This window comes from Myotis lucifugus, unplaced genomic scaffold, assembly GCF_000147115.1.
Source record: "Myotis lucifugus unplaced genomic scaffold, Myoluc2.0 scaffold_0, whole genome shotgun sequence".
NCBI classification, from domain to species: Eukaryota; Metazoa; Chordata; class Mammalia; order Chiroptera; family Vespertilionidae; genus Myotis; species Myotis lucifugus.
The window spans coordinates 25,569,210-25,591,645 of NW_005871048.1; the positions used below are offsets into that span (position 1 = coordinate 25,569,210).

The 22,436-nt window shown below is 37.4% G+C and overlaps 1 protein-coding gene across 1 annotated transcript in view; it reads left to right on the plus strand.

Annotated features, from left to right (window-relative positions):
- Positions 1-22,436, plus strand: part of MCTP1 (multiple C2 and transmembrane domain containing 1) — a 301,653-nt gene that overhangs the window by 108,741 nt on the left and 170,476 nt on the right. Inside the window, exons 10-12 of the mRNA XM_023749929.1 lie at positions 24-154; positions 11,444-11,630; positions 16,541-16,634. Of these exons, the coding sequence (XP_023605697.1) occupies positions 24-154; positions 11,444-11,630; positions 16,541-16,634 (412 nt within the window). The remainder of the gene's footprint in view (positions 1-23; positions 155-11,443; positions 11,631-16,540; positions 16,635-22,436) is intronic.

Below are 22,436 nucleotides of genomic sequence, written 5' to 3' on the forward strand. Positions count from 1 at the left end.
TAATGACTGTTTGGGTTTTGCAGATTATGCCCAAAACTTTGAATCCTCAGTGGAGAGAACAATTTGATTTTCATCTCTATGAAGAAAGAGGTGGAATTATCGATATCACTGCATGGGACAAAGATGCTGGGAAAAGAGATGATTTTATTGGCAGGTTTGTGCAATTTGATATTTTTGGTTCACCCTAGGGGGAGAATTTTGTTAAAATAACATTTGCTTTAATTCTGGTTATTGTAAATGATCCTGACTGTTTTGAAAGAAGGGATCTTATCATAGTAAGGCTGTGCTTGGGTGAACTGAAAACTAGGTTTGAAAACTGACCAGTAGGTGGCAGTTTTGACCAGTTGATGGACAGGCAATCCAAATTTGATATCAAGAAATTTTCTCCAGATGTCAGAAGCATTGTGCGTAAAAGTTATGAGAGTTGAGAAAGAGGAATCTCACTTGATATAAGATACTTAAAGGAACAAAGAGCATATTCATAGTCTGTAAAGTGATCTGAGATTATATTACTTTTCATAAAGCATATTGTGACCATAAAATGCATTGTTTCCTAAAAGTCCCTACAAGGCAAAGAGTCTTTATAATCTCCTGCGAGTTCATAAATTAGTAGAGTTCCCAAGTTTTAGTGAAGGAAGCATTAAGTGGGGCAGATCCATGTTAATCTGATAACGCAGTGAAGAAAGGACTATTCTGAGGCTTATATTATATGACATTTCTGCACAAAGACAGAGTCACTTTGAATGCCTGCTTTGTTACATGAATTGTTTTCTCACCTTCAAAGCATATTTTTATATTTCTTGATAGTTTTATATGTGTCTTTATAGCAAAACACTGAAACCTGCCAATACTGAAATAAAGGATGCTGTACAGAAGATTCTGTTAGTTCAGGAAATTCTTTCCTCATTGTAGTTCACATGATTCCAAGTCTGTAAACATACAGCCTGAAGAACTGCATGCATACTAATAAACAGAATTTTATGCTAGAAAAGCAAAAACAGGATCCAACCCAACATATCTCTATCTATCTATCTATCTATCTATCTATCTATCTATCTATCTATCTATCTATTTATGTGTGTTATTCTGATCTATATTGTTTCCTTCACAGGATTTTAAAGTGAGAGGTCAAAGATTAGCTTTCGTTAACCTTTAATATTTAGCTTATACAATGAAATGAGAAAAACAACACTGTAACCAAATAGTATGTTACATTTCAATCCTTTTAAAAGGGCAGGCCTTTGTTGCATTTTTTTTCCTCTAGTGAAACACTATTCTCAGAATTTTTTTTAAGTTTATCTTGTTCTCTAGATAACTACCAGTTTTTTTGTTTTTATTTATTTATTTATTTTTTAAATATATATTTTATTGATTTTTTACAGAGAGGAAGGGAGAGAGATAGAGAGCTAGAAACATCGATGAGAGAGAAACATCGATCAGCTGCCTCCTGCACATCTCCTACTGGGGATGTGCCCGCAACCCAGGCACACGCCTTTGACCGGAATCGAACCTGGGACCCTTCAGTCCGCAAGCCGACGCTCCATCCACCGAGCCAAACCGGTTTCGGCAGATAACTACCAGTTTAAGTAGCAGTATACAGTTGTTAATATTAAATACATTTTATTATAATTATGTGTCTATATTTATCTCCCTCAATATACTGTGAGCTTTTTCAAGTAGATATTATCTAGCTTTTCCTTGAATAATTAATTTATTTTCATTATTTGTAACAACCTTAGCTATATTTAGTGACCAAAGATAATTAGAGTCCAGTGGGTGTGGCTCAGTTGTTGAGCATTGACCTGTGAACCAGGAGGTCACGGTTCAATTCCCAGTCAGGGCACATGCCCAGGTTGTGGGCCGATCCCCAGTGTGGGGCATGCAGGAGGCCGCCAATCAATGATTCTCTCTCATCATTGATGTTTCTCTCTCCCTCTCCTTTCTTCTCTGAAATCAATGAAAAATATATATTTAAAAAATAAAGATAATTAGAATGACTGTCACATGCAACTTGCTATCTTAATCTTATTTCTTTTATTCCACAGAACATTAGTAAAATCAGTTAACTCCTCTTCCTGGTAATTCATGATGCTCTTCATGGGCTGGCTCTATGACCCCTCTACCCTGAACTTCTGCTATCCTGTTCCTTGCTCTCTTTGAGCTGTGCTAGCCTCTTTGCTATTTCTCAAGCACACTGAACACTCTCTCACCTCAGGACTCTTCCCTCCGTCTGTAAGACTCTTCAGGTGTCCACCTGCCATATTTCTTTACCTCCTTTAGGTCTGTGCACAAATGTCATGTCAGGGAGGCATCCATACCAAATCTATTTAAACTTGAAACCCCTTTTCCTAAATATTCCCTCTCCCCTATCCTGCTTTGTTTTCTCAATTGAAGAATCACCAATTGACATACTGTGCATTTTTTTATTTATGTTATCTTTTATTTCCCATCACTAGAATGTATGCTCTATGTGGGTTTTGTTCCATGAGGATTTTGAGCGTTTTGTCCAATATGGCATCTTTGATGCCTAGAAAAGTATTTGGCACATAATAGGTACTCAATAAACAGTTGTCAAACTTTAATGTAAATATCTGAAGCTTGATTTAATACTCAAAGTTATGGTTCTTCCTTCTCTAAATAAATACTCAATTTGATACCAGATATTAATGAAAAGGCAGTTAGAACAACATGCCTTAGTGGAAGGTACAATTATACTTTATACTTCAGTATAATTGAGGAAAGATATTTGAATATAAAAGGGGAGAATTGATGAGTTAAAATGTGAAAGTGCCTGAGTAATCTTTATACTTAAAAAGTACTGAATTGTTTTTTGAAGGAAAAAAAAGGTAGCCTATACCTTTATCAAGTTACATATATCATAAATGTTATGCTATCTAGGCAGTTAATGCCCTCTGCTTGTTAAACTTTATGCAAAAAATAAATTCACCATTTAAATAACAATAATGATGTTTTACAACCTAAAGGGCACTGTTACACCATCAGCTCAACATTAGGCAATAATGAGGGTGGTTCATACAACAATTTTCCAGATGCACAAAGTGAGGCAGCTGGAGGTTTAAAGGTTGCCTAGTTGTTTTGAAACTGGATGATCTGAGACTCAAATCCAGGACCCCTGACTCTAAAGCCCATGCTCCTTTCACCTTGGTTTTATATTCAGAATGTTCTGAAGCACTTAAGTGCTCAATAAAATGCCGAGTAGTCAGTAAACCAGCTTGGGTTGTGTACATCACACTGCAAGTTTAAACAGCAAATTCTGCCTGTCACTGAACTACAGATGTCAAATGAAGGTGAAATAATGTTAATCTGCAGGTAATTATTTAACTTTCTGATCACCTGCATTTTGGCAGGCAAGACGGACTGCCACCTTTACGATAATCAGCTAATAAATCCTCCCGATTGTTGCACTTTTATGCAGAGCAGTAATCTGAACAAATTGGCTGCTGACAGCTGTGGTAAATTGCCAAGAATGAGTGCTGTCAGAAACAAGTTGTTTTTATGAACATGCAGAATAAGAAATCCCGTGCCAAGCAATTTTATCCAGTTGGAGTTATTTGTGATCCAATATAGCAAGATTTATAGCATTATTTATTAGTGTGCAAAATATTTGTTTATCTGTAAACTGGCATTGATTTGGGGTACATTTATTTTAGGTTGGTGAATTGCTACTGACTTTATTTGTTGCATTGTTATCAGGGCTGGGGCTGCCCATGACAACAAAGATGTAAGCTTGAGTAGAGAGCACTATATCAACAACATTTTTATTAATGATATAGGGTAAGAAAAACTTCTTCCAAATGGGCAACTTGTGGGTGAAAAACAAATGCTTTAAAATTCTACAACCATAAAACTAAATCTGTACCTGCGTACTTCATGCTGAAAGAGAGAAATGTGGGATGTGCAGGTGCACTCACTGGTGTATTCATGTGTAGTGCGGCAAATGAGGAAAACAGCATTTGATTGGATATTAACCAAATTAATGTTTTCCGAAAGTTGAAGGTCAATGCATTTGAACATTAAGCATTCTATAGATTCTGATTTGCAATGTTTCTTATTTGTGATACCAGTGCTACAATAATTCTTTTACTTCCCATGTAAAAAAGAGCAGGAGCAGTCCTGATGCATTATTAATCTGAAAGCACATAGATAGATCATCAGAAAGTTCTATACTGAAGAGAGTTCTTTTACAAAATCATAATATTTCACCATTTTTCTTACTAGGGATTGAGTACAATATTTCATTAGGAAGATAGACAATATTTAAGTAAAGAATGGAATGTGTCATTTGATGTTCCTCTTGGTTTTTCAAAAACTCAACCTAAACCAAATATATTAAGATTTTAAGCTATTTGCTTTTGTGGGTTACTATTTTTCCTTCAAGATTTTCGTAGAAAGTTTATACTCACTGCAATATTTCTTATACAATGGGCAAAGTTTCCAAAGTGTATATTAAATAGTTTGTCTTTGAGTCACTGAATGGGAAATTTCACAAGCTTACAGAAGAATGCTCTGATAAAGTAATGCCCCTAAAAGATGATTGAACAGTGACAACCTCTGACAGGAGAAAGGTAACAACAGCATTAGCATTTTATAGTGCCAGAGATGGCATAAAAACTACATAATTGTGAAACTTGAAACATTTTTAACAGTAACATATTGAATTCTTTATAATGCAAAATTCCAAGGCATTAGGTATTGTATTGATTTCTAAGATTTTATAACATATCATGTATTATTACTTTCACTAATATAAAATACAGGGTGTCCCAAAAATGTATTTACACATTAACATCTGATAGCTCAATTTTGAAATGTATTTTAATAAATACTGCCTTTATAATTATTCACAAAGTATGTGTATACATCTTGGGGACGCCCCATAGTTCCCATATATTAAGAAATCTCAAAAAAGCTTCATAGTTCTATTATTAAATTTGGTCAAAATTATATAAAATATGTTTTTAAAAAATAACCCCCACCAAAGAAATTCAATAAAGTCTTGTGTTTTTATTCTGAAGGCTTTGTTTTTAAATGTCTTGCTAATCATGATGGCTTCATAATATCATTAGCTAATACTTCGAGGCACAACATACCCATAGAAGTTCATTGTCAGTGAGAGTAGATGAACATTTCTATTGCTAATATTCTTCTGGATAATTTTGACTTGTCTTGGCTGAATTCCAGTTAGACCTGATGGAAGCACCTTCGGTGTGTAAGTCAAAAGTGGCTGACAGGGAGCTCTGCTGGAAGCGTCAGCTCTGCATAGTCTTGTTTATCACTCTGTTCACTTGTGCTTGTTCAGTTAGCACTCTCTTCTATCCACGGTTTACTCACTGGGATCTTTTAAAGCAAGTGGTGTCCATCTTGTGAAGATTAGTTCAGTTACATGTAGATTACATAATCTGTAAATCCACTTGCCAGGGCATGTGTGAACTGCAATTTAGTGAAAGCAAGTCAGCAAGTGAAGAGCCACTGTCAACCCCTCCAGGTTATGCAGCTCCTAATTTCCCCTCAAAATACTTGCAGGCCATACGCAACATAACAGATATGTGGGCCACCTGTGTTAATGCATGTGTAAAATATTTATGAAATTTGATTCCTCTCCTATTTTTAAATTACTTAAAAATACAAATAGGTCTAACATTTATGTCCTCTGTTAATGGAGGGGAGCGGTTGCTAGTGGGGAAGAATTTCTTGCGATATCCTAAGAAAAAGAATTTTTCTTAGATTCACACCAAAGGATGCGATATAATAGAAAGGTTTAGTTCTTTGGATCAAACCCCTGAGTTCCCAAGGTTTCATTTCCATCAGCCCTACCAGGAAGAAGTCCCATGTTGCCTTTAGCAGGGCTGAAGACAGAATTTCCCATCCTTGTTTGCACAGTCCAATACAGCATCAGGCTAGCTTGATTTGTGTTTGCCCGCTGCAGTCCATCAGTCCATTGTATGTGGGGTCTGCAAGTTCACATGGCTATGGAGGAAACATGGGCGAATGCAAGGAAGCCAAGAGCGAGCCAAGAGCACAAGAGTCATGAGCTGCAAGAGCAACAAGAGAGCAATAAGAAAAAGAATTTCTTTGTTCAGGAGATTATGTATTCCCAACTTTTCATGTGCTTGTAGTGGCCATGCCCATTCTGGCCAATGATCTTTGTTCCCACGTGTGACTGACAGGCAAGTAGCTTCCCTGTGTCACTCCAACTTTACTGGGCATGTGTCTTCCTTTTGTTGGATCCCTCCTCACAGTGTTTTGCTGGGAATAGGCCAGTGGTTCCCTGGGGAGTGCAAAGTTGCAGCTTCCTGGGGAATCAGCCCAAAGGATATGCCTATAATGTCTGGCTTCCCCCTTTGCTCCTTTCCTATTATTAATAACTAGCTAATTACAACAGTATCACCTGCACCCCAGTGGTCTCACACATGTAATTAGCATCCAGGTTGCACAAGACTATTTTATCTGATAGGAATATCATTGGCCACTAGCTCAGGTATGGCAGATAGAATGGCAGGGGAGGAAAAAGGTGATAGAAACACTGACATTTCTCTCTTTGACCTCGTAGGGGAATATGTCACCAAATAAATATGCCTTCCATGTGGCTAGATAAATACATAGAGTTGGTTTTTTTTTTGAAAATGCAAAGAACTTTAAGCTTTCCTATGGGAGACAGGAAATGTAGTTTGATTTCTTGCTATCACTTAATCTCTCTGAGTCTCAATTTCCCCATTTATGATTACAGTAGCTCTGGGATCTTCAGTTTTGACTTTGTTTCAATTCTTCTATTGATTGATTGATTAGTAAGTTGGGTTCAGTACAGATAGTAAGTTTTGTAATTTTTCAATATCAAACTAATAAGGCATATGTGATAAAACTACAAACTCTGTGGTAGTTCTGAAAATGGAGATGTGAGAAACTAGAAGGCTTACCAAAAACTGATTCCCGAAACCTAACAAAGACCTGACAACTCAAGTACTTAATAAATAGTGAGTAATGAATGAGTGAGTGAAGTAAGTGTTGGAAAGAAATTTTTCTAGGAAGACAATATAAGAGTGGTAAAGTGAGCGCATTAAATGCCAGTTCCACTCTGTCACTCTTCCCCGGGTAAATTTTAGCCTCTACAATGTCACCTCCTGTGTGTAAGTACTTTAATACGTACAGAGCACCAACTATGTTCCAGGTGCTGTGCTAGGTGCCTACCCTCAAGGTGTCTCAGGATATTGACAGGGAAAGACAACTGCAGATTATTTAAATGAGAATTAGTAAAAATTAGTGAAGCAAAGATAGATAGAGCGGTTGTCTTGTTCAAACACAAAGAAACAGTTGAGCCCTAGCATGGATGGTGAAAGAAATACAAGCTGTCTGGAATGGTTTAAAGAGCGAGTCAGCAAGTGACACGCAAGCTGAGGGCAGGCGGTGGAGGGCACCGTTACCTTGCTCAGGATATTTCACAAGAGGTGGGAAGCCAGGGGAGGGACAGGGGAAAGTTTGCATGTTAGACATCTGTAACTAAGGGGACTGAATGGTACCAATGGTTTTTGCCTAGCCCATGTCCCCTAGAAACAGAGCTTGAGGCAATGATTAAGTGCTGATACTTTATTGGGAGGTACAGTCCCAGCCGCAGAGTGAGAGAGAGAAGACGTGAGGCAGGGAAGACTAGGAAGCAATGTAAGGTGATAAGTTACTGGGCTGGCCACTGTTTCCCGGGTTTCAGAGACACAGCTGATTGCTCAGCAGCGGCACCTACTTGGCCACATGTGGACAGGCAGTGTGGAGAATTTCACTTAAAATTGCACCAGAGGATTACTCCTGAGCACAGTTTTTAGATGAATAGGAGATATGCATAACCTCAACTAGCAAAAAGAACCTTGAAGTCATTAATACTCTCTTGACCAATGTATTTGTATAAATAGACATTTTCTGCATCAGACTGTTAAAGTCAAAATTCTGAAACATTAAAAATAGAACAGAACCTGAGACTATTTCTATGAGTACACTCAACATGGAAAATTTAGTTGTAGCAGAAAAGCATAATCCTCCCTATAAATTATAATGCTAATTTAAATACTATTGGTTTCAGAGTTTAAAAAATTCAATTTGTAAATTTTTCTTATTTTATTATCTGACCCTCAGCCCGGCCTGCCCCCTCTCACAGTCCAGAAGCCCTCAGGGGCAGGAGGTGACACCCCTATCATACCTGGAAACCCTCAGTGGCAGGAGGCGACACCCCCATTACACCTCTGCTGCTGCTGCTGCCAGCAGGTGCAAGCCTTGGCCAGCCCTGGTTACCTGAGCCTTGGCCGGCCCTGATCAGCTGGGCAGCTGCCATCCGAAGCTTGCCTGCTCCTTGGGTTGGCCCTGGGTGACTGGGGGGCTGAAGGGACTGGGGGACTCCAGAGGCAGGCGCGTGGAGTGGCCAGACCTGCCTGGAGGTGGGCCCAGCCATGCTGTGTGCCTGCCGCCCTGGTGGGGCTTAGGGGACTGGGTGCTGCCACCTTGTGGCTGTGGGCAACGCGGTCTTTGAGGGCGTGACAATCAATTAGCATATTCCCTCTATTGGCTGTGGACACCACCATCTTTGTGAGGGTGTGATGGTCAATTAGCATATTCCCTCTTTATTAGATAGGATAAGAGCAATAACTTACAGCTTTCTTCCCTAGTGTATATATATTTAAAGCATAAAATTACATAATTCCATACTTTAAAACTGAGATAATTGTTCTGTCTAAAATGAATCAAGTTTAAGAAACACTGCAAACAGTGCATGATTACTTAATGACAGACTGGTCAAGAAAAAAGAAAAAGAAAAAAAAGCCTAGATCTTGGATTCCAGAGTCCCAAGTTCAGGTCTTGGCTCTGCTAATAACTGACTATGACTTCTCTGGCCCTCAGTTTTTCATTGGTAAATTCAGGAGATTTCAAGGACCACAAATCCTTATGTCTATTTGAACCAGGAACAGAATTAAGTGAAGTAGGCCAGTTATAAATAATGACAGTATTGGGAACAGTAACTAAGTCAGAGGACATTTACTCTATATTTAAAATTATTTAACTTCAAAACTTTAATACTACAAGGAAAAATCAACAAATCCCTGGACCAGATTTGTCTGAAAGTTGCCAATTTGCAATGGCTGGGCCAGATTACCTTTAGAGCACCTTCCCCAACTCTAAAGTATTAAATGCAAAAACTCTACTATAAACAAGGAGTAGCCCAGCATCTGTATGACCAATGTGAAATGGGAATAGGCAAAGAAGGAAAACCCCCAGAAAGCTTCAATTTGTTTTGTGTTTTATGAGTGATACAGTGTCTCACCAAAGAATAGGGCAACGACAGGACAGGGAAATGCGTGATCAAAGTGAGTGAGAGACCCTTCTTGACACCAACTTTATCCAACCAAAAGTACTATCTGAATTGTAATCTCTGTTCAATTCTTTAATCCCTAGAGTGCCGGGGAGCGCGATCGTGCTCCTCCTGTCTTTCAACAAAAGTGCCAGGAGCGCTATTCAAATTTTTTTCTACTAGTATTTTATAATACAATCAGCAAACAATATATGTCAAAGATGAAAACAAATGTAGTAAAGGTTTTCTTAAGTTTTTGAATATGTAACTTCATTTATTTGCGATTCATAATTTTTTTTCCTTAACTGCTGTAAAATCAGCAAAAATGCCTTGCCAATTTTAGCATAGTTCCTAGAATATTGGTTGGCACTCAAAGGGTTAATATCATACACCTAATCTGGTCCAAAGATTTTTCATATTCAACAAACTACAGGCTAGGCACTGTACCAGATACTGAAAAATTTATAGAAAATGATATTGATGTTTTTCTTTTATTAGAGAATACATTTGATTGGCTGTTTTTTCCATTGCATTTCTTTTACGCTCAATTTGTTCCAGGTGTCATTGACCAGAACTTAACTGCAATTAAAATGAGAGCATTAGAGCCCTGGCTGGGTAGCTCAGTTGGTTAGAGCATCATCCTGATACACCAGGGTTGTGAGTTTGATCCCTGGTCAGGGCACATACAAGAATCAACCAATGAATGCATAAATAAGTGGAACTACAAATTGATGTTTCTCTCTGTGTGTGTGTGTGTGTGTGTGTCTTTCTCTCCTCCTCCTTCTCTCTCAAGTCAATAATAAAAATTTTTAAATTAGAATATTAGATGGCATTTGATATGTCCTTTCATCCTTTAGAGTTTAATAGATAGCATGAGAGTATATTGAAATGGATGTTGTATTTACAGAAACAATGAGGTTATTTGACATATATTCTAACTTTAAGAAGATATTTTTCAGACTTGCCACAGACTCTAATTTCTTTCTTTCTCCATAGTTACCATTTAGCACACACACATTTTTCTGTCACTGACCAGGGTGTTTCCTTTCTTTCTTTTTTTTTTCCATTTCTTGCAACCATATTCCTCTTCCTCCCAATTATTTCTAGCCCCAATTATCTCTGTTGTCACTTTTGATAGGCAAAAAGAAAAGGTAAATTTCAAACTTTGGATTCAATTCCTAAAATCAGTCATGCTTAAAAAGATGTTTGAGCACAACTATAAGCTTTGAGGCCCTATTCAGAATAGTTTAATCTAAAAGCAAAACAATAAACAATAATAAAGTGAAGAAAATGAGCAAGAATTTAATTTGTCCCTGATAGCTGAGCATCCTGTTTCTATGTTACCACATTGATTCTTGTAATTGGCTATTTCCTGTTTTAAATGCCTTTTATTCATATCTGCCCCCTTTCTCTCCGTTTACCGGCCTTGTGGTTACCACAGTATCTTTCTCTTCCAAATCAATTGTCCTTTTTATGAAAAGAGCTTGCAAGGTGTTCAGCCCCGAGAGTGGCTTGTGGTCCATGGGCTGCCACGTTATGAAACCTCCGAGGATGGTTCTGCTACATAACACTTGATGTTTTCAGAGGATTTGTTTGCTTTTTATTTATATTTATAAGTGCTCTATGAATAAATTGGCATGGTTTTAAAAATGTAAAACTTATGGCATCACCAGAGTGCATATTCTAATCATTGCTTTATACATTATATTTATAAATGCGGGGAAAAAACACCCATTGGTTTAAAGGTGATACAAAAATTCAGACTCACGGTAGCCTTTCTGTAAGCAAGGCCCCACTGACCTAGGCCATCCAGGCATTGGAAGTCCCTGCCGATTTATGAATATGGTGACAATGGGCAGTAAGTGGATCAGATAAGCACGCTTTTGTATCTTACAGGAAATCAGCAATTAGACACTAAGATAGTCAGGGGCTGAATTTTGCAAAGAAAGTCAGCTGACATGAGGGATGTATTCTTGCAATGGTCCAAATACTATTTCTATTGATTTACTTTTCACATTGCTATGAGCAGCCTGAACTTCCACTGTTTGATGTTGGGGGGGAAAAAGCCACTTGCTAATTCAAAACATTTGTCTCCAGGTGCCAGGTCGACCTGTCGGTCCTCAGTAGGGAACAGACGCACAAGTTGGAATTGCAGCTGGAAGAGGGTGAGGGACACCTGGTGCTGCTGGTCACCCTGACAGCCTCGGCCACAGTCAGTATCTCTGACCTCTCTGTCAACTCCCTGGAGGACCAGAAAGAACGGGAGGAAATATTAAAAAGATATGTACGTATGTAACCCTCCCCCCCTCGAGTCATGTGTGACTAGTGAGGTTATAAATAATTTACCTGGAGTGACGGAAGTACATCTGAAAAGCTGTCTGACGGATCAATCAGCAGGCGCAGAAAACTGGGCAAATGCAAATGCCATGCTTATCTTTGCAGATGCATTTGCATTCCCCACTGATGTCTAGACACCAGGTCTTTTCTAGAGCCTCTTCCAGAGCAAGGTCTAGATTCTGAGATTCTCCTCAGTGATTCTTTCAGGCAGTACAATTACCATGCAGGGAACATCCCATAAAGGAAAGTTAAATTTACACAATATTACTTTAAAATTAATTCATTGACTTTTTGTCATTGCAATCCATATTGCTTTGTCTTTCCAAGTTTGAAATAGAGTCAGTGGCACTTACATTAATGAGTAGCTTGGTAACTAGAGGGTATTCCGAGAAATCATTCTTATTTTCAACTGTTTAGAAAAGCCTCACTTGTTCCTTTACTTTTTTAATTGAATATGAAGTATAATCAAAAGGAAGCCTCCTTACCTTTTAATCAAGTGTAGAGAGATGGGTTGGAATAGTGAGTCACTAAAGTAAGTACCCTCTTCAATTTTCACCAAACCAAAATATTCACAACCAAAGCTGCCTCTTTCCCTGCATCCTCACACTTTCCATTTCCCACCATGTAGTTTTCTTGAATCAACAGAGAGGGGAGCTCTTACTCCACCGTTCTCTCAACGGAGGCTCGGAAAGTGAATACCTCAGTACCCATGAAACTGGGGGGAAAGCTTTTCCACTTAAAATGACAAAGCTTGTATTGTACGGTGCTGCCAGGTGTTTAGAAGGCTCCTCTAGACACTCAGCTATGAAACCAACCTCTGACTAACAAAGGACCGCTTAATATTTTTTTTAGATTTTTAAAATATTCCTATTTGCTGACTGACATCCTTTCAATAACCGAATTTAATAAAGATGTACCTTATCAGGCTGTGCAGATAACATGAAGTGCTGGTACTAATGCTCTACAATATTCTTCAAACAGATTAGCAGGCTGTGCACTTCAGCAAATTTATTCTGGCTATCTCCACTGAATCAGCTGTCTGCTAATGCTTGTACAACTCATCCTCCAATGGTGTCCTCATAAACAGTTTAATGAAGGTGACTTAGCAAGGCTAAATAGTATATATTTTTCAACTACCTAAGAGCCTACGGTATTGTGAAGCATCTTCTAATACATAATTGCAATTATGAAAATTGTTTCACATTTTGGTACCTACCAAAATATAGTCTGCTGTTAGCAGAAGAGAGCCTCATGGATTAAAAAAATTTAAAGGAATTAATTAATATATGTGTTAATATAAAATTATTCTAGGTATTATAATACTATATTCCTCGAATTAATATTTGATACTATGCCATATTTTGGATAATACTGCAGGCTAGGTAATTAGAAATAATCCAACTATTATTGATTTTTTTTTCATTTTGCTGGATGGGGTTCCTTAAATGGGCGATTTCCATTCAGAATTTGAATATTTGTTTCCACACCTTTTTTCAAATGTTATTATTTCAATAAAATGTAAAATATTATGTGGATGTTCCAGCTAATTCTCAAATTATATTCTGCTCATTATATTAAAAAGTGAACCAGATTTATACATACTTTTTTTAACCCTGAATTTCAAGCATAGGCCTGTATCTGTCTCTACAGACATACTTGCCAAAAAGCCACTGTATGCAATAGCTCATGTGTTATAATTAGGCATAGCAATACAAGGGCAAAGCCCTATATTTTAAGGTTTCAATGTGTTTCCTTTTTTATTATATAGATTATGAGATGGATGAATGAATGCTGTATCATACCTGAACTATCACTTGTTTTAGAGCAACATATAAAGGAGATTATTTGGGAAATTATTGATATGTTTTCCTGTGAGAACATGTGCATTTTTGAAAGTTTAGGTTAGACTTAAGAATTTGGTTGTGGTAAGGAAGTAAATGAATTGGCCCAGTCTCCTATGAAAGAGCCTGCAAAGGCTTTCCATTGCTGTCAGTCAGCGGTTCATTGCGGAGCACTGAAGCCCCACAAATTAAACAGACATTACTGTGTGAGCCATTATTTGATCACCACATTCTGAAAAGATGGCTAATTCCATTTTTTTCCTTTTTTCCCCCTTCTTTTGGGGGGAGGAAAGCAGGGAAGGTCAATAGGGGGCGAGTAGTAATGGGTGGTAGACCAAGAGCGATTGTCTGACCTTTTCAGAACGGGTATGCTGAACCCTTGCTCCCCCTTGTCACAGTTTAAAAACCAGAGGAGCTAGTTTAGAGAAGAAGTTGTTAGCATTCCATTTTTATTATGACATTTCACAGTCATCTGATTTAATGTCCCTTGACCAGATTGTCCACCGTGAGACGATGGGCTTGAAATGTTATTTAGAGCATTGATAAAAGGTGAGCGGTTCTAAGATGACAGCGAGTCATAAGGCTGGTGGTGTGACATTAATTTTCTCCATAACAGAGATGGAATAAGACGTCACGGTGACAAGCTGTCAATCAGCCCTGGCCCCTCAGAGCATCTCGATGCCATAGGATGGGGCATTGCCTCTCCCGTAATAGAGCTGAACTGAGATGCTCTCCCTGACAGCTGCTGCGGCCATAGAGAAAATATATTATACAGCCTTTCATTAAAAAAAATAAAGAGGACTCCTCTCCAGAGCATTTCAATCTTTTCCCATCTATTGAGGGCTGAAAGGATTCACAGCAAATCATGCATTCCTCTGCTATGGAAATTTCTGGCTTCAGGAGCCATCTAGGTTTTGAAGCCTTCTGAAATAACCATAAATAACAAGGCAGGAATACCTCTTGACGAAGCATTACTTAGAGTTGTAATTTTTTTTAACTGGTATATTTCGGTCTTGGGCTTTTTTGGAATTCTTATCATACTCAATATGTCACTAGCCTAAACAGCTGAAGTTCACAATAGATGCCTGAGCGTCAGCTGATTCAAGGGAATGAAACCCACAAACAATAATTACCTCTCCAAAAGGGAAGCAGAACACCGGGGCCGGAGCCCCCGAAGCTGTGTCTGTGCAGTGTGGTTAGCGGTACGAAGCGATTCTCAGACACGAGGACTGATGTTTGTTTTAGTCACAGTGAAGCTTGGTTCAAATGGCTTCTGAAAATGAAAGGACAGGAACCTTTTCGGAAAACTCTTCCCCAGCGTTAGGATAGGAGGCTGACCTGGTTTACAGCACTCAGAGAGCTCCGAGATAAGAAGCGTCCCAAACCTGATCATGACCGCATTAGGGAGACGACATGCCTACAAACCTCTGGGTTCTAATACCGCTGTCTACAGTTCCCACTTTAGAGCCTTGTTTACAGTCATTTAAGTGGGGAGAGAAATACCTTTTTATTGAATACCTATTATCCGGTAGCTCAAACTGTTTGGGGAGATAAACAGCCCTTTAAAAACAATAAAAGATTAAGAGCTAATCCTTGGGCTAAACACCTTTTTTTTAAAGTTAGGTTATGAGATTGCACATATATCTGCATTTCCTGCTCTTGATGTGAGGAAGTCATAGCTCCAGTGTAAACAGTGACTGGTCATATGGGACTGATAAAGTTAATATCGCCGTAAGCTTCGCTTCTCAGTATTCTCACATGCTTAATACAGGATGCAAATGTTCTTTGGTAACATTTGAATAGCTAAGTTTAATACAAAAGTATGCTATGTTCCCTGGTCATAAAGCATTTTAAAGATTATGATAAAGAAATACCTTTGATTTACTGAGTAGAAATGCTGATCTTGGCATAAGAAAAATGCTATAATTTGTAAATAAACAAATGCATATAAAGTTCTATAGGTTTATTTTACTCTTTAAGTATTTGTGCCCATTAATTAGAGCTTTGAATTATTGTATTAGTATCCCTCTTTTAATTCCTTCCAGTACTATACTTATTAAAACACTGCCACTATTAATTTATGAAATTAAATAGGTTTTATCATCTGGGTCCGATTCTATCACAATTTCTCTACTTCTACTTCCGTACATACTACATTCGTAAATAAAACTGCAAATTTAAGAAAAATTACTCATCACTTTTTAGCTCATTTTTAGTGGTCAATTTTATTTATTTATTTTTATAAATGTGTGTTTTAAATTGATTTTAGAGCGAGAGGAAGGGGGAGGGAAAGAGAGAAACATCAACGCTTGCCTCGGGTACCCATAGCAAACCCCAGATACGTGCCCTGACAGGGAATGGAATCACCGGCAATCCTTCGGTGCACAGGACGATACTCAGCCAACAGAGCCACATGGTCAGGTCCAATTTGATTTATTTTTGAGGATTTTATGTCTTCTACCTAAAAGGTTTATAGAATACCTCACCAAGTCTTTTAAATTAAATATAGAAAGTCTTTCAATAATTTAACCACCATTTAGCACATGCAATTTCCAATGCTCATTAAGAAGAAAATAGTAGAAAATATAATTAATTTAATGTTGACTTTTTTACTCCCAAAGTCTGAAGTAGTATATAACCAACAATTTAAGATTCAGTATTAAGAAGCGTGAGTCTCCAAACCATCATACTCATGAGAAGCTTTGGTAAAGGAGATCAAAGGGAAAAAAAGCAGTCATATCCTATTTTATAATTTATTGTTCACCAACTACCGATAATTATTTATGGGGAAGAAATGTTGTGGGGTTTAAATGTGTGTGTATGTGTGTGCGTGCGTGCGTGTGTATGCACACATTCATAATGGTGGAAGGGTAGTCTGTATTGAAGAAACACCAATATCCTTTGAATCACCTAAGCAGCATCCTGAAGTCAACCATAAAACTTACTGTTTTCTCACAACACTCTTTGAGACTGTTTAGGACCTTTCTTTTCTAATACTGATGTTGGGGTCTTTCAGAGCCCATTGCGGATATTTCACAACCTGAAAGATGTGGGATTTCTCCAGGTGAAAGTAATCAGAGCAGAAGGATTAATGGCTGCTGATGTGACAGGTAAGAAATGATGCAATTGCCCTGTTGTGTGTACATATAAATATAGGTGATACAGACTTAGATATAGATATAAATAGAAGTCAAGCAGCATGCAAGGTCTGTGGCATTTAATGACTGAACTCTTCAGTTTACCTGGTTGGGTTATCAAAGTAGATAATATAAAGTTTCAGTGTTGATCTTACAAAGATTTGCCAGCCACCAATTTTTATATTGCCAGTACATTTTAAAATGAGGGTAATATGTTAAAATATAAATAATAAAAAATAAAATAACTTTTGAATTGTTTTCTTCTCCAAAGTTCAGTCAGCATAGGGGGGATTTTTCTTCCATCTTTTGTCATTTTGGAGTAATGCTGTATCTTCTCTCAGGGGGTATCACCTAAGATGATACCATAGCATCAACACAAACATGCATAATATTCATTGCATAATTCATTGAAAAGTTAGATGCATAATACTCAATTACTTGGTATGAACTCTTGGTATTTGGGTTGCTGATCAAATTTCTTAGTTGCCCAAATTCCTTAGCACATTCCAGAGATAATTTTGGACCTAAGCTAAGCATCCACATTGTTCTACATATTTTAAAACAAGAAATATGTCTGTGAAAATGCCAAAATTAGTCTTGTCTCTTAAAGCTTTCCGATTTGGGTATTGCTGTTTCTATAACATATTAATTGGCTAATGGTAATTATTTTATCATATTCCAGAATTAAATCATTATTTTGAATTTGCAAGTATGTGATCATTCATTAATTGTTTAATTTCACAGGATTTTGGGATGTTTACTAGTATACCATTTCTTAAATTCTCCATCTCAAAACAGATAATAAATAGGACTGATCTAACCAATTTTTATGCAAATTAAACTGTTTTTGAAAGAAAGATACACTTATTTGTGAAAATATGCTTACCATTATGTTTAGCCAGTTGACCCTAAAACGGTAGCTGACTCATTTGAAGGGGAGAAATGACCCTTCTACTATCTAAAGGCTTGTAAATCCATTACATGATGAGTGGAACCCTTCTTTAATTCATCAAATCAAAACCTAATTAAAAGATCACATGCCTTAAAACTAAAATAGCAGATTTCTGCTCAAAAACAGCAATATTTAAATAATTTCATATTTGCATATTATCAACAGACTATTTAATGTGTGATAAAAATTAAAATGTTGAGAGTTTACAGTTTCTTTAAAGAGGTAATTGCCAACTTATTTGTAGGCCAGAAGATAATAACAGTTATCAAATATTCTTTCAAAATAGGCCTACCTGAAAATAGCAGGAGAGAAGGTAGTTTGTCATCTTTCTGGATTTATGCTGACTTGGCTCCTGGTACTAAATAATTAGTGAATGCTAAGTTTATTCATTTTCTTTTTTTATCTCTGATGTAGTTGTAATCAAATTAATCTGGACATGATGATTTCTTTTTTATTATTACTATGCTGCACATATTATTGGAGCTAATAGTCAACGATAGATAGATGATTGGCTAACTACTCGTTTTCTGTTCACTTTGGACATTAACTTGATGACTGGAACAGGAACACAGTATTGCTTTTACCCCAGGGAGGTTTCGCCTAGCCTGCGATTCCCAGGTTCAGGAATTCAGGGCAGTGACATTCTCTCTTGGGAGACACCTTCACTTTCCTTCAGGATTTTCTGTAGGGGAGGGGAGCACCCAGTGTTTCGCTGAAAACACCTGAAGATAGAGAGAAAAGCCTAGATAATCAGTATCTCAGAGGGCACCTAAGTGATCTGAACTTTTACTGAACATTTATAGCGGGCGCAATAATTTATTATAGAAAAATTCAAGTCCCATTTACTTTACATGCTCAGATACCTGCCCATTGCACAGGTTGCATGCAATTATGTAGTTTGTTTTTCCTGGAGAGAAGCTATCATTACTTTCAAAACTCATGAATATGCACACTATGTTAACCCAGTTGGCCCATATGCTCCTATGAAGGTTAAAGTACAGTCTTTCAATGTTGAGAAAAATAGATATATTTCTTTCCAATGGTTATAATGTCCTAATATGTAAATGAATGTGAATAACAATAGCCTTCTTCCTAGGGATTCAGTGAGACATAATTTTTATCTGATAAAATAAACGTTAATTTGGGAAGTACTAAGTAACAGATTCTTCATTTTTCCCCCCACCAGTTTTAGGGATATAAATCTCATGATTTCTCATTCCACACTGACCTTATAATTTAATGTGCTCTGAATTGAACAAGAGAGATGTTGAACTATTCAGGGGCAAGAGGATAATTCCGTCTTTGACCTTGCTCACTCTTGGACCTTTTGTGGTCTTTATGACATTTGTGATGGTGGCAGAAACTGAGGAGTATATATTTACATCAGAAATATCTGAATACAATACCAATTTTTAAAATGATCCTTACTTCTGAACAGGATAAAGATTTATATACTGATCCTTCCTGGTCTTTATCATTAAGGTTGGGGCACAAATAAGCTTCTTATATACTTCATCTCTTACTTGTTCAAAGAAGTACTTAAAAAAATGTGTTGTATATCTTCATGGATAATCATAGTCAGGCTCTACAAGATATTCAGCAACATTTTTTTTAAAAAAGGGAATTGAGTCAATGGTGTTGTCTTCAAATCCGCAAATTAGCATCCATTTAGGAGTATTGTGGATAGAGAGGGGAGATTTAAAATCACTGATAACTCTCTGTGCTAAGTGAAGAGTATTTTCTGATATAAATGAAGCTATTACTATTAGATGCTCGGTTGGCTTCCGAACTTTTTTTTTTAATAGACAAGTCGAACAAGACACACTTCTATTTGACCAACTTTGCTGTATTTTAAAAATATTTTTAATGATCCAAAAATAAAGTTAAACTTCCATAATTTAAACAATGATTTTAAATTACAGTATTTCATCATTTAACATGAACACAGGAAAAAGAGAGGCTATAATCTTTTAAGTAGCCATCAATCTTACCGCACTTCCAAAGAATTTTTCCCTTTCAAAATGTAAAATTTTTCTTTTGTTACAACACATTCATTGAGAAACATTGTGATACTGTATTAACTCTGTGTGAATAAAGAGCAATTGAGACTCTTTGAATGAGTGCGCATAAAGCACAAATTACTTTTTAATGAAGCCCTCAATTCTTTCCCTTTCCACAGAAAGCCTATAGCCTTGTTCAGCTGAGCACCACTACAGTAGGTCACTTCAGTTAAGCCCCCAATAAACTGTTGATCGTGGAGGGTAGTTTTTTCTTCAGTCTCAATAGCCTAGTGTTGGACAGTGCACTTCAAATCATTAAGGTTAATACAGATTTTAAAAAGAGATTAACTCTGGTGGTTAAGGCCTCAATTTACAACTCCCACACATACACATGCATTGAGCAAGGCACAAGAGTGGATTGAAATTTCAGTCAAATTGTGGGCTGCCTTTCACAGCCTGAGAAAGTGGCACTCTGGTTTTCAAAGTTGGTCAGCTAAACTCTTTGGGAGGGAAAAAGTTTGATTAACTGGAAAATACTGTGCAGTACAACTTACTTACCTTTCAGGCAACCAGTGAAAAGGTCAGTGTCTCTCTGTGCCATCAAAGCAAAACTTAGAGACTGCCTGGCCCTGTGCTCACTGGGGAAGATTCTCTCTCCCAATAAATCAAGTGTCCTTAAAACTGAATAGATTGTGAGAGGAGAGAGACCAATGTGGGGAGCGGGGGGAGCTATTTATTCATTTATTTATTGTTGGTGGAAAACAGTTCATGGTGGAATTTGCCTTTTCTAGCTTCTAATTATTCTTTTCTTTGGACGGGTCCTAATTTCTGCTTTCAGCAGGACATATAAAGTCTTCTATATTGAGTGAGGCTTTCTTTGCAGAATATTTAGACCTGGCCGATTAGTTCGTTCTTTTAAGTTCTAAGAGAAAAGAATTCTTTCCTCAGCCCCTCCCCTGAGCTCCCAAGGAAGAGGTCACAGTGTCCCCAGGGATACCAGCCACTCAGTTTCAGACACAGTGATATGGGAGCACTGTGAAACCCTTTCAAGAGATGCCCTACCTTTTCACTCTGTTAAAAGGTGCACTACTCTAAAGCTTCTGCACCCAGGTGAATTGATATATCAAGTGAACGAACCACCTCATTCAGGAAACGAGAGAGGAGAGAGAGAGAGAGAGAGAGAGAGAGAGAGAGAGAGAGAATTTTACAGTTAACATAATCTGTCACTGAAATGGTCCCGTTTAAATGAGCATATCTTTTTCTAAAGCAAGGCTCTGAGTATAGACTGTGTTCAGCTCACCAGTCCCATAGTCTGGAAACCTAGTAGTTATTAAGCGAGATGTTTACTACCCCTTTATTTGCACAGACTTCTCTCATGTTTTTTTTTCTTTAGGAAAACCATCTTCATTGTTGGAAAATATTTAAGTAGCAAAACAGCAGAAAAAGACATGCTACAGTTTCCAACCCCCTTCCCCCCAGCTTCCATGAGAGTCTTATTATCTTAAGAAATAACAGTTAGCAGCTCAGATTCATTAGCAGAGCTAAATTTAAGCCCCAGTTGACAGGCTGCCTAGAAAACATTTTGTTTTGCTGTCTGTGGGCTTTAATTAAGATGTGTTCAATTTCAGTCCTCTCAGTCTAGCCCTCCCCCCTCCCCAACTTGCTGTGTCACAGACGGGCGATCAGACACTTTTAGATGGTCCGGCCCATGACTTTGACCTTCTGCGCAGTCCAGCGTTCCCTGGGGAACCGTTCAACTCATGAGGTCTGATTTCACACTTCCAGGATGCCTCAGCTCTCTTAACAATGACAGGGAGACAAAGCCCTTTAGAGCAGGCCGCATGGGGACTTGTTTAAATTGGAAACCAGAGAGGAGTCAAGGAACAAGGTTATGGGCTACAGAATAGTGCTTTTAATAAAGAGCTCACAGCTCTGGCTCAGCTCAAAGAGGTCTACCTCTGTACAATTAATTGAGCCATTTATCTGGAGCATCTTAGGCCTCTACTTTCTCACAGAATTGCGTGGTAAATATCAGCTAAGAAGCAAATGAGATATGCATGAAATGAATTTTAACACTTTGATTACTGTGCCTCCAGTCTTCATTAAAAGTAAATTTATTTGTATTTCTGACCTCATTATCAGTAAGCTGCCTGCATTTTTATTGGTTGCTGTGATTTCCAGCTTGAGTGTGTCATGAAGGTGTATTTTATGCAGAGATTTGGATTTATTATTCTTGGTATTTTCCCTGAACATTATGGGTCTATTCAGAGAAAGAAAGTGAAAAGTTATCTGTACAGAAAAAAAAGCAAGTCTGTTCTTTGAAAGTTTTATGTACAGTTGGAGAAATGCTAAGCACATAGACATACTATTGTCTTTTAAAAATTAATTTTTGTGGTTTGCTCAAGCAAATTGTATAAGACATATGCAATTGTTGCTTGAGTGGCCCTCAGAATACAATAGGTTTACTGGAAGAAGTAGCTATGTTGCTTCTTTTACAAAATTGTAGCAGTTTGAATTTTTAATAGCTGGTTACTCAAATTACCATTATCACATTCAATAACATTGATTATATCTAATAAATGCAGCCTTGGGTTTTATGATCATTACTTAAAATCTGTGTTAGAAGAGGAGAACATATATGTCCTTTAAATGCTGCATAGTTCCATTAAAAGTACTATAATATATAAAATATAGGGGAAGTCCTTCATATTTGTAAATTAACAGGTGTAAAAATCATTTACCAAATAAAAGGGGTTATGTATGGATGTCATTCTTAATTGTTAAACGTTTACTATCTGAAAATCTGAAAATTATACTGCTTGA